Here is a 13,749-nt window from a genome sequence, read left to right on the forward strand (position 1 = left end):
GAATGCAAACAGATGTCAGGATGTTACATCCTCACTGTTGTTGAAAAAACCGACATTGGTTTAACTGTCTTTAACATCTTATCATGTTAAGCAATCCCAACAGATCTTCAGGACACCAGAGGATGTTGCTGCAATAACTCTTTCACGCTGTGCTGCCTGATGGGGAATTAAACCTTAAATTCGAATAAACACAACATAGAAATGAAGTCAAATAAACGATCACACATTGCAACTATGACTGTTTATTTTGATGTGCACTGAGATGGCATTACAAAAGATTTGCTCATTCATTATCCCACGAGAATTTGATGTTACTTCCTTTCATTTCCTCCTGAATTACAGATGTAAATTTGGCGTTAAGCTCAGGGCTAAAGTGATTCTTCCAATCTCCAGCGATACCTTTAAATAAGCAGAACAGTTTCATTCAAAAACATAAAAGGGATGAACCAACTGAACATGTAAGTTTATTATTAAAAATGTACATCTTTTAAAAGCTCTCAGTGCTATAAAACATGTCAGTACTGTTTAAATGTGTGTACCTTTTCTGAGGAAGTTTGACTTCTTCTGGTCCAAAACAACATCTGGCACCAGAGAGTAGTTTGACATGGTGTTTGTTTTCATATTTTTGAAAGTGCTGTTATTGACCACACGATCCAGAGCGTCTGCGCTGAGCTCCCGACCGAGAAAGTTTAAAATCCGCCCCAGGACTTCACGGAGGTCCTACAATTACAAAAACCAAGAACTTTAAGTTACTCATTCTCTCGGAGTATGAGTAATACTTTACTTTCAGTTTACCTGAAGCATTTCTTCATAGGTGATGTACAGAATTCTGTCCGCAAGCTCAGGGTTTCGCCAACTTTTCACATGGTCTGTCCACTTCCCAAAAAGAACTGTGCAAGCAATTGCAAATCAATTATTGCAATATTTATGACACACACTCTATTCATTCATACTTTTTGATGTATATGTTTAACTGTAAAATGTGTTTCGGTAATGATTTTAAAGCAGGTAAAAGAAAACTGGCAACATCAATATAACAAAACAAACCAATGTTCAAGAACTAGTCAATAATAATCAGAATAAAATATGAGTAATGCAGCCTAACTATGGCCTAAAATAGCAAATTGACTCATAAATACTGAATGATTATGGCTCATTCAATAAGAATTAAGAATCGAAACCATCTATTTTTTATAAAAATACACTGCTGTTCAAAAGTAGAAAGAAATTAATAATTTTATTCAGAAAGGATGCATTAAATTGATCAAAAGTGACATTTACAGTGTTACAAAATAAAAACTGTTCTTTTGAATTTTCTATTCATCAAAGAATCCTGAAAAAAAATGAAGCAGCACAACTGTTTTCAACATTGATAATAAGAAATGTTTCTTGAGCAGGAAATCAGCGAGATTTCTTTCAAAAACATTAAAACAGTTTAAGGAGCTCAAACTTTTATATATATTTGAATCTCTCACCTTTTCCTGACAGGAATTTGTCTGTGAATTCTTCAAATGTTCCTGGGTCTTCAAGGAAATTCGCCATTTTATGAAAGTAGAAAGATGAGACTAGAACATCTTTAGGATTCCGAGCAACGTAGATTACCTGAAGATGAAAGAAAAAAGATATCATGATTGGACATGCAACTGACCCCCCAATAGTATGTCAGAAGTAAAACATTGACTATTCATTAAAATTACTATCATCAGAAAGCAAAACAACCCAGGCTCTATAGAGTCATTCTGATTTGATTGTCCTGCTGTTTTCTGCACCTTGGCCTTGGAGTTGAAAAAGGAGGAAGGCATCAAATGACAAGGCATGTGGGAGACAATGGCTCGCGGTGAAGGGAGTTTGTCGAGAAGCACTGGAGCTTGGGTTTCCTCCAGCCATGGAACCCTGTCCCAGTTGGGGATGGTTTGCACTGAGGTCAGGTCTCCTCCATTCAGGAGAGGAGGAAGAATTTCCTGCATCCATGTGGTACCTGAAAAACTCAGGCAGGGATAAATGAGGATGCACTGATCGCCTTAATGCATTTTACATTCATACTTGCATTCGATTTCATGCATTAAATTGAATTTCTCAACGTATCTGTCCATAACAATCATAAGAGAATGCAATAGCCTGAAGTTTAGTATGTAAATCTTAATGCTTGTAAGACAATTAGCTGAGTGATTTGCAGTCTGAGGACGTCCAGAATGCAGGCACTTATATCCAAAGCATTCAAAGGAAACATTTTATCAGTTCACAGGGAATCAAACTAATGACTGCTCTTTCTGGTTTCTGCTGTTTAACTGCTGCACAATTTGAAGATGTTGATTTGTTTTGCAAACTGTGCGACAGATATGTCGACAGAAAATGTTGCATCTTTTGCACTAGATTAAGACATGTTGCTGGATGCATAAGAGAAGAAATAAACATTATGCATTGAAAACAGAAAGTGATCTTACCAGATTTTGGATAGGTGACAGCAAAAGTATCATCATCTTTGACTTGGAAATTCTGGAGGTAGTTAAGACTTTCATCTGTATGAGCGATCTTAGGCAGCATAAGACCATGGTAAAGCCGATACAAATTGTTGTCCACCATCCTCTGCTGACCGGACTTTGGAAAACAAGGAAGTTTTGTTTACTGTGTTCTGTGTGAACTCACTTGTGTTTGGAAAGGAGGAGAGTGAATGAGAGAGTGAAAAAGAGTGAGTGAGAGAGCGATAGAGGAGAGAGTGAAAAAGAGTGAGTGAGAGAGCGATAGAGAGAGAGTGAGTGACGTTTGACGGTGAGAGTATTCATTAACCCAACAGGGAGCCGTATATTTGCTGCTGACATTCACAGGAGAGTTTGGGAGAAAGGTTACTTGGGTCCAAGTACACATACAAAGGGGGGATTTATGTGCAAAAAACTGAAAGGAAAAAAGATAGCTGCAAAGTCTTCTATAAGGAAAGAAAGAACAAGCGAACAAACCATGGTACATGCAATTAAATCGTAATATTATACTTTATCATTACTACAAGAAAATCCATGTTTTTTGTCAACATCCACGCTTTACAACAGGATCCACCTACCATTTTTGATATTTTGTTCCCCTTCTGGAGAACCCATAGTTTTGTTTGTGAGTACCAGATGTGCCCCTGGATGATATATTTACATTGTTTTTTTTTTTTTTTATTACAAAACACCATGAGATTTTTTTTTTTTAAATGAGGGAGAAAGTGCAAAATATGAAAGCCTGTTTCCGCCACTAAATTTTAAAAAAATAAAAGTGCGACTTTTTATCTCAGAATTCTGACTTTTTTCTCACAATTGCGAGTTATAAAGTCACAATTCTGAGATATAAACTCGCAATTGCGTGAAACTTTTTTTTCTCGCAATTGCGTGATATAAAGTCACAATTCTGAGATATAAACACAATTGTGTGATATAAAGTCACAATTCTGAGATATAAACACAATTGCGTGATATAAAGTCACAATTCTGAGATATAAACACAATTGCGTGATATAAAGTCATAATTCTGAGATATAAACTCACAATTGTGTGAAACTTTTTCTCGCAATTCTGACTTTTTTTCTCGCACTTGCTAGTTTATATCTCAGAATTATGACTTTATATCACGCAATTGTGTTTATATCTCAGAATTGTGACTTTATATCACACAATTGTGTTTATATCTCAGAATTGTGACTTTATATCACGCAATTGTGTTTATATCTCAGAATTGTGACTTTATATCACTCAGTTATGTTTATATCTCAGAATTGTGACTTTATATCACTCAATTGTGAGTTTATATCTCAGAATTGTGACTTTATATCACTCAATTGTTTATATCTCAGAATTGTGACTTTATATCACTCAATTGTTTATATCTCAGAATTGTGACTTTATATCACTCAATTATGAGTTTATATCTCAGAATTGTGACTTTATATCACGCAATTGTGCTTATATCTCAGAATTGTGACTTTATAACTTGCAATTGTGAGGAAAAAAAGTCAGAATTGTGAGATATAAACTTGCAATTGCGAGATAAAAGTCAGAATTCTGAGATAAAAAGTCGCAATTACTGTTTTTATTTTTTTATTTAGTGTCGGAAACGGGCTTCCATTGCAAAAGGTCAGAGGAAAGTAAGAAAAAAAGTTAAAAAGAAAGAATGAAAGTCGGTAAAAAAGTATGAAAGTTCCAAAGAAAGACTGAAAACATTTAAAAGAAAACTAATAAGGAACAAATTAAAATGTCAAAGAACAAATCAAAAGAATCAAAGATTAAATAATGTTTTAAAGAGTTTGAAATACTAAAACTTTAAAAGACAGTTTGAAAATAGTTCTAAATAAAAACATTGTTTGAAAGAAAGATCATAAGAAGGTTTAGAAGTAAGCTGAAAACCTGACCTGCTAGATGAATCGTTTAACACAATAGAGAGTTTGAGTACTGCATTGTTTATCAGCAGCATTGTGAGTCAGCAGTCTGATAAAGAGTCTCTACAGCACAGGTAATGTAATACATGTGAGAGAGTGACCCGTAATCCAAGAGTGAAACTCCAGCGGGCTTGGCTCTTTATTCAGTTCTTTACACAAATGGAGAATGAGAATTTATGGAGAATAAAAACACTGCTCCTTGATTTTAAATCGGCAGAGCTGGTTTGTTACTACACGATTGTTATCGTTCTTTTTTTACTATCGTTTGTTATCTGATTGTTATCGTTCCAGGTAGACTAACTTGATAGATAGTCGATAAGAAGGCTCCGCCACCCATGGGTGTTACCATAGTAAACTTTTTATAAGGGCAAATTTAAGAGAATGCACACGTCATCATCATCTTATCAACTTGATGATTGTATGCATCCACTAGTTTTTTTTTTTTTTTTTTTTTTAGTAGTTCTTGAGATTAAAAAATACAAAAACTTAAAATCTGAAAATAGCCAAATTTATTGGATATTTCACTTCATTTTCACAATTAGACTGTATGTGTATATAAAGATAACAGTATATTCCTGATGGTATAATGTGTAACAACCTAAAACCAGCATGAAAGAGCCTGAACTTTATGCCCTTTAAGCCCATGAACTATACTGGTCGATAAGTAATAAGTCAGTTCCAACTGGTTATGAAAATCATCAGTAGTTTTTTCAGCAGAGATGCATCACAAACCGTACTAACCAACTCCCCATGATTTGGAATTTTTTTTTTTGGGAAAACCTTGCAATTAATCCAACCCCATAGTTAAATATGTCCCTTGCATTCCCAGCAGATTTATGAGTTTTAATGTGCCAGCAATGCAAAGCTCTGCTGGAATGAAAGCTGGTCAGTGGACTGGAAAAGCAAAGCAATAGTGCAGTCCAAAGATTACAAGGTAACACTTTACAATAAGGTCTCATTTGTTCACATTAGTTAATTAACTAACACGAACAATATTATATATGTATGTATGTATGTATGTATATATATATATATATATATATATATATATGTATATATATATATATATATATATATATATATATATATATACACACAGGTGCTGGTCATATAATTAGAATATCATCAAAAAGTTGATTTATTTCACTAATTCCATTCAAAAAGTGAAACTTGTATATTATATTCATTCTTTACACACAGACTGATATATTTCAAATGTTTATTTCTTTTAATTTTGATGATTATAACTGACAACTAAGGAAAATCCCAAATTCAGTATCTCAGAAAATTAGAATATTACTTAAGACCAATACAAAGAAAGGATTTTTAGAAATCTTGGCCAACTGAAAAGTATGAACATGAAAAGTATGAGCATGTACAGCACTCAATACTTAGTTGGGGCTCCTTTTGCCTGAATTACTGCAGCAATGCGGCGTGGCATGGAGTCGATCAGTCTGTGGCACTGCTCCAGTGTTATAAGAGCCCAGGTTGCTCTGATAGTGGCCTTCAGCTCTTCTGCATTGTTGGGTCTGGCATATCGCATCTTCCTCTTCACAATACCCCATAGATTTTCTATGGGGTTAAGGTTAGGCGAGTTTGCTGGCCAATTAAGAACAGGGATACCATGGTCCTTAAACCAGGTACTGGTAGCTTTGGCACTGTGTGCAGGTGCCAAGTCCTGTTGGAAAATGAAATCTGCATCTCAGCAGCAGAAAGCATGAAGTGCTCTAAAACTTCCTGGTATACGGCTGCGTTGACCTTGGACCTCAGAAAACACAGTGGACCAACACCAGCAGATGACATAGCACCCCAAACCATCACTGACTGTGGAAACTTTACACTGGACCTCAAGCAACGTGGATTGTGTGCCTCTCCTCTCTTCCTCCAGACTCTGGGACCCTGATTTCCAAAGGAAATACAAAATTTACTTTCATCAGAGAACATAACTTTGGACCACTCAGCAGCAGTCCAGTCCTTTTTGTCTTTAGCCCAGGCGAGACGCTTCTGACGCTGTCTGTTGTTCAAGAGTGGCTTGACACAAGGAATGCAACAGCTGAAACCCATGTCTTGCATACGTCTGTGCGTAGTGGTTCTTGAAGCACTGACTCCAGCTGCAGTCCACTCTTTGTGAATCTCCCCCATATTTTTGAATGGGTTTTGTTTCACAATCCTCTCCAGGGTGCGGTTATCCCTATTGCTTGTACACTTTTTTCTACCACATCTTTTCCTTCCCTTCGCCTCTCTATTAATGTGCTTGGACACAGAGCTCTGTGAACAGCCAGCCTCTTTTGCAATGACCTTTTGTGTCTTGCCCTCCTTGTGCAAGGTGTCAATGGTCGTCTTTTGGACAACTGTCAAGTCAGCAGTCTTCCCCATGATTGTGTAGCCTACAGAACTAGACTGAGAGACCATTTAAAGGCCTTTGCAGGTGTTTTGAGTTAATTAGCTGATTAGAGTGTGGCACCAGGTGTCTTCAATATTGAACCTTTTCACAATATTCTAATTTTCTGAGATACTGAATTTGGGATTTTCCTTAGTTGTCAGTTATAATCATCAAAATTAAAAGAAATAAACATTTGAAATATATCAGTCTGTGTGTAATGAATGAATATAATATACAAGTTTCACTTTTTGAATGGAATTAGTAAAATAAATCAACTTTTTGATGATATTCTAATTATATGACCAGCACCTGTATATATATATATATATATTTTTTTATACAGCACTTATTAGTCTTTGTTAATGTTAGTTTGTTCATGTTAGTTCACAGTGCAGAGACTTCTAGCTGGTGTGTTTACATTCAAAGGGCCAGAAAGATAAGAAGGTGCCAGTCCATTTAAAACCTTAAAAACAAAAAGTAAAATTTTAATCTCTATTCTAAAACAGACTGGCAGCTAGTGAAAAGACAGTAAAGACAGGGGTGATATATTCGTATTTGCGAGTGCCAGTCAGAAGTCCAGCAGCTGCATTTTGGACTGTTTAAGTGATTTATATTGGTTGGCTAATACCTATATAAATTGAGTTGCAGTAGTCCAGTCACGATGAGATAAAGGCATGTATAATGCTCTCAAACTGAGCAAAAGTTAAAAAACTCAAGGAGTCTTAGCTGAAAAAAAAAAACTGGATTTAACTACTGCATTTACCTGCTTATCAAATGTCAAAGCAGAATCAAAAACAACACCCACATTTTTAACAGAGGGCTTAATATATGAAGCCAAGTTAGATTGTCCGAACACAACAGCCTCTGTCTTACTCTCATTGAGATTTAGGAAATTTAGGGACGTCTATGCTTCAATATCTGGCAAACAAGAGGTTAAAGGACTCAAATCATGGTTGTCATTTTGCTTAAAAGGCATATTTTGTAGATAATGCTTTAAAGTCCCCCTGTAGTCAATAATTTTAACCCTTAAAACTCATCTTTGATCACCAAAATGACACATTTAAACATTTTTCCTGTGGAAAAAAAATTCTTCATGCCTTAAAATAGCTTGAATGTAACTCTACACCCTTGTCTCATTTATTATACGCAGATCTATGAATATGCTAATTAGCCCCGCCTCCACTCACACAAGCTCAGACGAGATCCACTCGGTCAACTTACTGACGTAAACGTTACACAATGATATCGCTTTTTACATCAGACACATAACAGTAATTAACATGATTAGCCTTTTGCTTGACTACGTTATCAAACAGCTGATAATGTGTTGCTAACGTTACACAGACCATGTTCCTGTTCACGAGTCAGACAGTTGTCTTCTAACAATAAGTATCCTTAGAAACGTTTTGAACAACTCAGAACGTCAGTGGAGAAAGACAAAGTTTATCATAACATCGTAATATGCAGCATACACCCGCTTTATAGCCAAATCTACCCAATGTTTTTTATATCAACAGAAAAATATACCGGGATATATTCTCTAGAGACTCTCCTGCTTCAGAGCAGTCATAGTTAATGATATGCTAAAGCCCGCCGGCGTGTTGACGTGATTGGTTACAAGGTGGTTTGTGACATCAGAAACACCAGCGATTTCAAACTGCGTTTTTGAGACTGTCTTTGGTTCACTGCAGAAAATACTCAGCAGTGGTGTTGACTTATGAATTTGCACATGGTTTGCCTTAAAGCATATTAAAAACGCCACACAGACAAAAAAAACAAAACATTGAAAACATGATTTTCACCACAGGGGGACTTTAGCATATTTAGTTCCTTATCAAGGAAGCAAAGAAAAATGTTAAAAGCTGGGTTTGGTTTGGTCATGAGAGAATATTACATACTTAGTGATATTTTATGATAACTAACTTCAATCATACAAAACTGTAAAGGACTTTTGTCCCATCTGGTCTTTATTTATAAATTAGTTTGTGATTAAGAAGGTAAGTTTCACCATTACTGGTTTCTTTCCCCAAACTGTCCAAGCATTCCTTCATATTGAATGCATATGTTTATTTAATGGAGTTATTTAATTTGTTACATTGTTACGTAGGTTTGTGCAGGAAGTAAGACTGGAATTGCTGACAACAGCTATAATACACACTATATGTAATTTCTAAAAAATGTATTTTCCAAAAGATTATCTGAAAAAGCATAACGGGCACTTTAAATGTGTTACCAGCAAAATTTTACTTGTTTGCAAGGACATAATGGCTATATCTGGAACAGCATATTAACATATTGCTCTTATTATTTCTGCAGTCAATAGTATGCATACTGTACTTTACAATAAGGTCTCATTTGTTCACATTAATTAAATAACATGAACACTATTATATATATGTATATGTATATATATATATATATATATATATATATATATATATATATATACACAGTGGTGGTCAGAGTTATTGGCACCCTTGGTAAATATGATCAAAGATGACTATAAAAATAAATCTGCATTGTTTATCCTTTTAATATTTAATTCATAAAATTAGCAAAAATCTAGAACATGAAATTGTCCAGCCATGACTTCCTGTTCCACGGGAGTATAAACATGAGGAAACACAAAGGCCAAATTCCCTTAATCATTCATCACAATGAGAAAAACCAAAGAATATAGTTCTGATGTACAGCAAAAGATTGTTGAGCTTCACAAAATAGAAAATGGCTGTAAGAAAATAGTTAAAGCATTGAAAATCCCCATTTCCACTATCAGGGCAATAATTAAGAAGTTCCAATCAACTAAAGATGTTACAAATCTGCCTGGAAGAGGACATGTGTCTAAATCGTCCTAATGCACGGTAAGGAGGAAAGTTTGAGTGGCCAAAGACTCTCCAAGGATCACAGCTGGAGAATTGCAGAGATTAGTTGAGTCTTGAGTCTCAGAAAGCCTAAAGAAAATTATCAAACAGCACCTACATCCCCACAAGTTGTTTGGGAGGGTTACAAGAAAACCCCTCTGCTCTCATCTAGAAACAATCTCCAGCATATTCAGTTGTCAGACATGACTGGAACTTCAAACAGTCAGATGAAACTAAAAAAAGAACTTTTTGGCAGCAAACTCACCAGATGGGTTTGGTGCACACATGGATAAAAAGTACCCCATGCCCACGGTTAAATATGCTGCTGGATCTTTAATGTTGTGGGCCTATTTTTCTGCTGGAGGTCCTGGACATCTTGTTCAGATACTTGGTATCATGAATTCTATCAAATACCAACAGATAAAAAAATCAAAACCTGACCGCTTCTGCTAGAAATCCAATAATGGGCTGTAGTTGGATCTTCCATCAGGACAATGATCCAAAACAAACATCAAAACAAACACAAAACGTGTCACTAAGCACAAAATGAAGCTTCTGCCATGGCCATCCCAGTCGCCTGACCTGAACCCTAAAGAAAATGAGTGGAGTGAACTGAAGAGAAGAAGCACCAACATGGAGCTGGAATCTGAAGGATCTGTAGAGACTCTGTATGAAGAAATGGTCTCTGATCTCTTGTCAGGTGTTCTCCAAACTCATCAGGCATTATAGGAGAAGACTCAGAGCTGTTATCTTGGCAAAAGGAGGTTGCAAAAAGTATTGAATAAAAGGGTGCCAATAATTGTGGCCAATGTGTTTTGGAGAAAAACATTTATTTAATAATGCGATTCCCCCCCCCTCACTTTCAATTCTTTTCCTTCAGTGCAAGGTTAGATTTTTGCTAATTTTATGAATTAAAGATTAAAAGGATAAACAATGCAGATTTATACAATGCAGATTTATTTTTATAGTCATCTTTGGTCATATTTACCAAGGGTGCCAATAATTCTGACCACCACTGTATGTATGTATGTATGCAGATTATATATATATGTATATATATATATATTTTTTTTTTACAGCACTTTTTAATCTTTGTTAATGTTAGTTCACAGTCAATAATACTGTACTTTACAATAAGGTCTCATTTGTTCACATTAATTAACTAACATGAACACTATTATATATATGTATGTGTATCAAAGATGACTATAAAAATAAATCTGCATTGTTTATCCTTTTAATCTTTAATTCATAAAATTAGCAAAAATCTAACCTTTCATTGAAGGAAAAGAATTGAAAGTGGGGGGAAAATCACATTATGAAATAAATGTTTTTCTCCAAAACACGTTGGCCACAATTATTGGCACCCCTAGAATTTTTTAAAAGTAAAATATCTCTGAAGTATATTCCTATTCATATTTACATTTTTTTAGCACACCAGGGTGATCATGAACATGAAATCGTCCAGCCATGACTTCCTGTTCCACGGGAGTATAAACATGAGGAAACACAAAGGCCAAATTCCCTTAATCATTCATCACAATGAGTAAAACCAAAGAATATAGTTCTGATGTACAGCAAAAGATTGTTGAGCTTCACAAAATAGAAAATGGCTGTAAGAAAATAGTTAAAGCATTGAAAATCCCCATTTCCACTATCAGGGCAATAATTAAGAAGTTCCAATCAACTAAAGATGTTACAAATCTGCCTGGAAGAGGACACGTGTCTAAATCGTCCTAATGTGCAGTGAGGAGGAAAGTTTGAGTGGCCAAAGACTCTCCAAGGATCACAGCTGGAGAATTGCAGAGATTAGTTGAGTCTTGAGTCTCAGAAAGCCTAAAGAAAATTATCAAACAGCACCTACTACCCACAAGTTGTTTGGGAGGGTTACAAGAAAACCCCTCTGCTCTCATCTAGAAACAATATCCAGCATATTCAGTTGTCAGACATGACTGGAACTTCAAACGGGACCGGCTGCTATGGTCAGATGAAACTAAAAAAAGAACTTTTTGGCAGCAAACCCACCAGATGGGTTTGGTGCACACATGGATAAAAAGTACCCCATGCCCACGGTTAAATATGCTGCTGGATCTTTAATGTTGTGGGCCTATTTTTCTGCTGGAGGTCCTGGACATCTTGTTCAGATACTTGGTATCATGAATTCTATCAAATACCAACAGATAAAAAAATCAAAGCCTGACCGCTTCTGCTAGAAATCCAATAATGGGCTGTAGTTGGATCTTCCATCAGGACAATGATCCAAAACAAACATCAAAACCAACACAAAAACGTGTCACTAAGCACAAAATGAAGCTTCTGCCATGGCCATCCCCGTCCCCTGACCTGAACCCTAAAGAAAATGAGTGGAGTGAACTGAAGAGAAGAAGCACCAACATGGAGCTGGAATCTGAAGGATCTGTAGAGACTCTGTATGAAGAAATGGTCTCTGATCTCTTGTCAGGTGTTCTCCAAACTCATCAGGCATTATAGGAGAAGACTCAGAGCTGTTATCTTGGCAAAAGGATTTTGCAAAAAGTATTGAATAAAAGGTGATTTCCCCCCACTTTCAATTCTTTTCCTTCAATGAAAGGTTAGATTTTTGCTAATTTTATGAATTAAAGATCAAAAGAATAAACAACGCAGATTTATTTTTATAGTCATCTTTGATCATATTTACCAAGGGTGCCAATAATTCTGACCACCACTGCATGTATGTATGTATTTTTTTTTACAGCACTTATTAATCTTTGTTAATGTTAGTTTGTTCATGTTAGTTCACAGTGCAGAGACTCAGAGATTATAAACCTTCTCAAAGAGACATTTTTTAGTTTTGTTTTAAAAAGTAAATCTGTCGAGATTATTCTGATAGAAAGCGGTAGGCTGACCTTAAACGTCTAGCTGGTGTGTTTACATTCAAAATGCCAGAAAGATAAGAAGGTGCCAGTCCATTTAAAACCTTAAAAACAAAAAGTAAAATTTTAATCTCTATTCTAAAACAGACTGGCAGCTAGTGAAAAGACAGTAAAGACGGGGTGATATATTCGTATTTGCGAGTGCCAGTCAGAAGTCCAGCAGCTGCATTTTGGACTGTTTAAGTGATTTATATTGGGTTGGCTAATACCTATATAAATTGAGTTGCAGTAGTCCAGTCACGATGAGATAAAGGCATGTATAATGCTCTCAAACTGAGCAAAAGTTAAAAACTCAAGGAGTCTTAGCTGAAAAAAACTGGATTTAACATTTTTAACAGAGAGCTTAATGTATGAAGCCAAGTTAGAGGTCTGAACACAACAGCCTCTGTCTTATTCTCATTGAGATTTAGGAAATTTAGGGACGTCCATGCTTCAATACCTGGCAAACAATAGGTTAAAGGACTCAAATCATGGTTGTCATTTTGCTTAAAAGGCTTATTTTGTAGATAATGCTTTAAAGTCTCCCTGTAGTCAATAATTTTAACCCTTAAAACTCATCTTTGATCACCAAAATTACACATTTAAACATTTTTTTTTGTGAAAAAAAAATTCTTCATGCCTTAAAATAGCTTGAATGTAACTCTACACCCTTGTCTCATTTATTATACGCAGATCTATGAATATGCTAATTAGCCCCGCCTCCACTCACACAAGCTCAGACGAGATCCACTCGGTCAACTTACTGACGTAAACGCTACACAATGATATCGCTTTTTATGTCAGACACATAACAGTAATTAACATGATTAGCCTTTTGCTTGACTACGTTATCAAACAGCTGATAATGTGTTGCTAATGTTACACAGACCATGTTCCTGTTCACGAGTCAGACAGCTGTCTTCTAACAATCAGTATCCTTAGAAACGTTTTGAACAACTCAGAACGTCAGTGGAGAAAGAAAGTTTATCATAACATCGTATTGCGCAGCATACACCCGCTTTATAGCCAAATCTACCCAATTTTTTTATATCAACAGAAAAATATACTGGGATATATTCTCTAGAGACTCTCCTGCTTCAGAGCAGTCATAGTTAATGATATGCTAAAGCCCGCCGGCGTGTTGACGTGATTGGTTACAAAGTAGTTTGTGACATCAGAAACACCAGCGATTTCAAACCGCATTTT

General features: G+C 35.7%; 1 protein-coding gene across 2 annotated transcripts; it reads right to left on the reverse strand.

Annotated features, from left to right (window-relative positions):
* Positions 1–226: 226 nt before the first annotated feature.
* sult2st3 (sulfotransferase family 2, cytosolic sulfotransferase 3) lies at positions 227–11,807 on the reverse strand. 2 transcript variants are annotated; one of them, XM_051865096.1, is made up of 7 exons: positions 11,678–11,807; positions 2,445–2,598; positions 1,770–1,978; positions 1,476–1,602; positions 796–890; positions 540–720; positions 227–399 (listed from the first exon to the last, which is right to left on the reverse strand). In XM_051865096.1, exons 2-7 carry the CDS (start codon positions 2,581–2,583, stop codon positions 284–286), a joined length of 867 nt encoding a protein of 288 aa, XP_051721056.1. In that variant the 5' UTR covers positions 2,584–2,598; positions 11,678–11,807; the 3' UTR covers positions 227–283. The 2 variants fall into 2 exon arrangements, with proteins under 2 accessions (XP_051721056.1, XP_051721055.1); XM_051865095.1 differs by lacking the exon at positions 11,678–11,807 and adding an exon at positions 9,918–10,052.
* Between the last annotated feature and the right edge of the window lie 1,942 nt (positions 11,808–13,749).

This window comes from Ctenopharyngodon idella, chromosome 16 (assembly GCF_019924925.1).
Source record: "Ctenopharyngodon idella isolate HZGC_01 chromosome 16, HZGC01, whole genome shotgun sequence".
Lineage (NCBI taxonomy): Eukaryota > Metazoa > Chordata > Actinopteri > Cypriniformes > Xenocyprididae > Ctenopharyngodon > Ctenopharyngodon idella.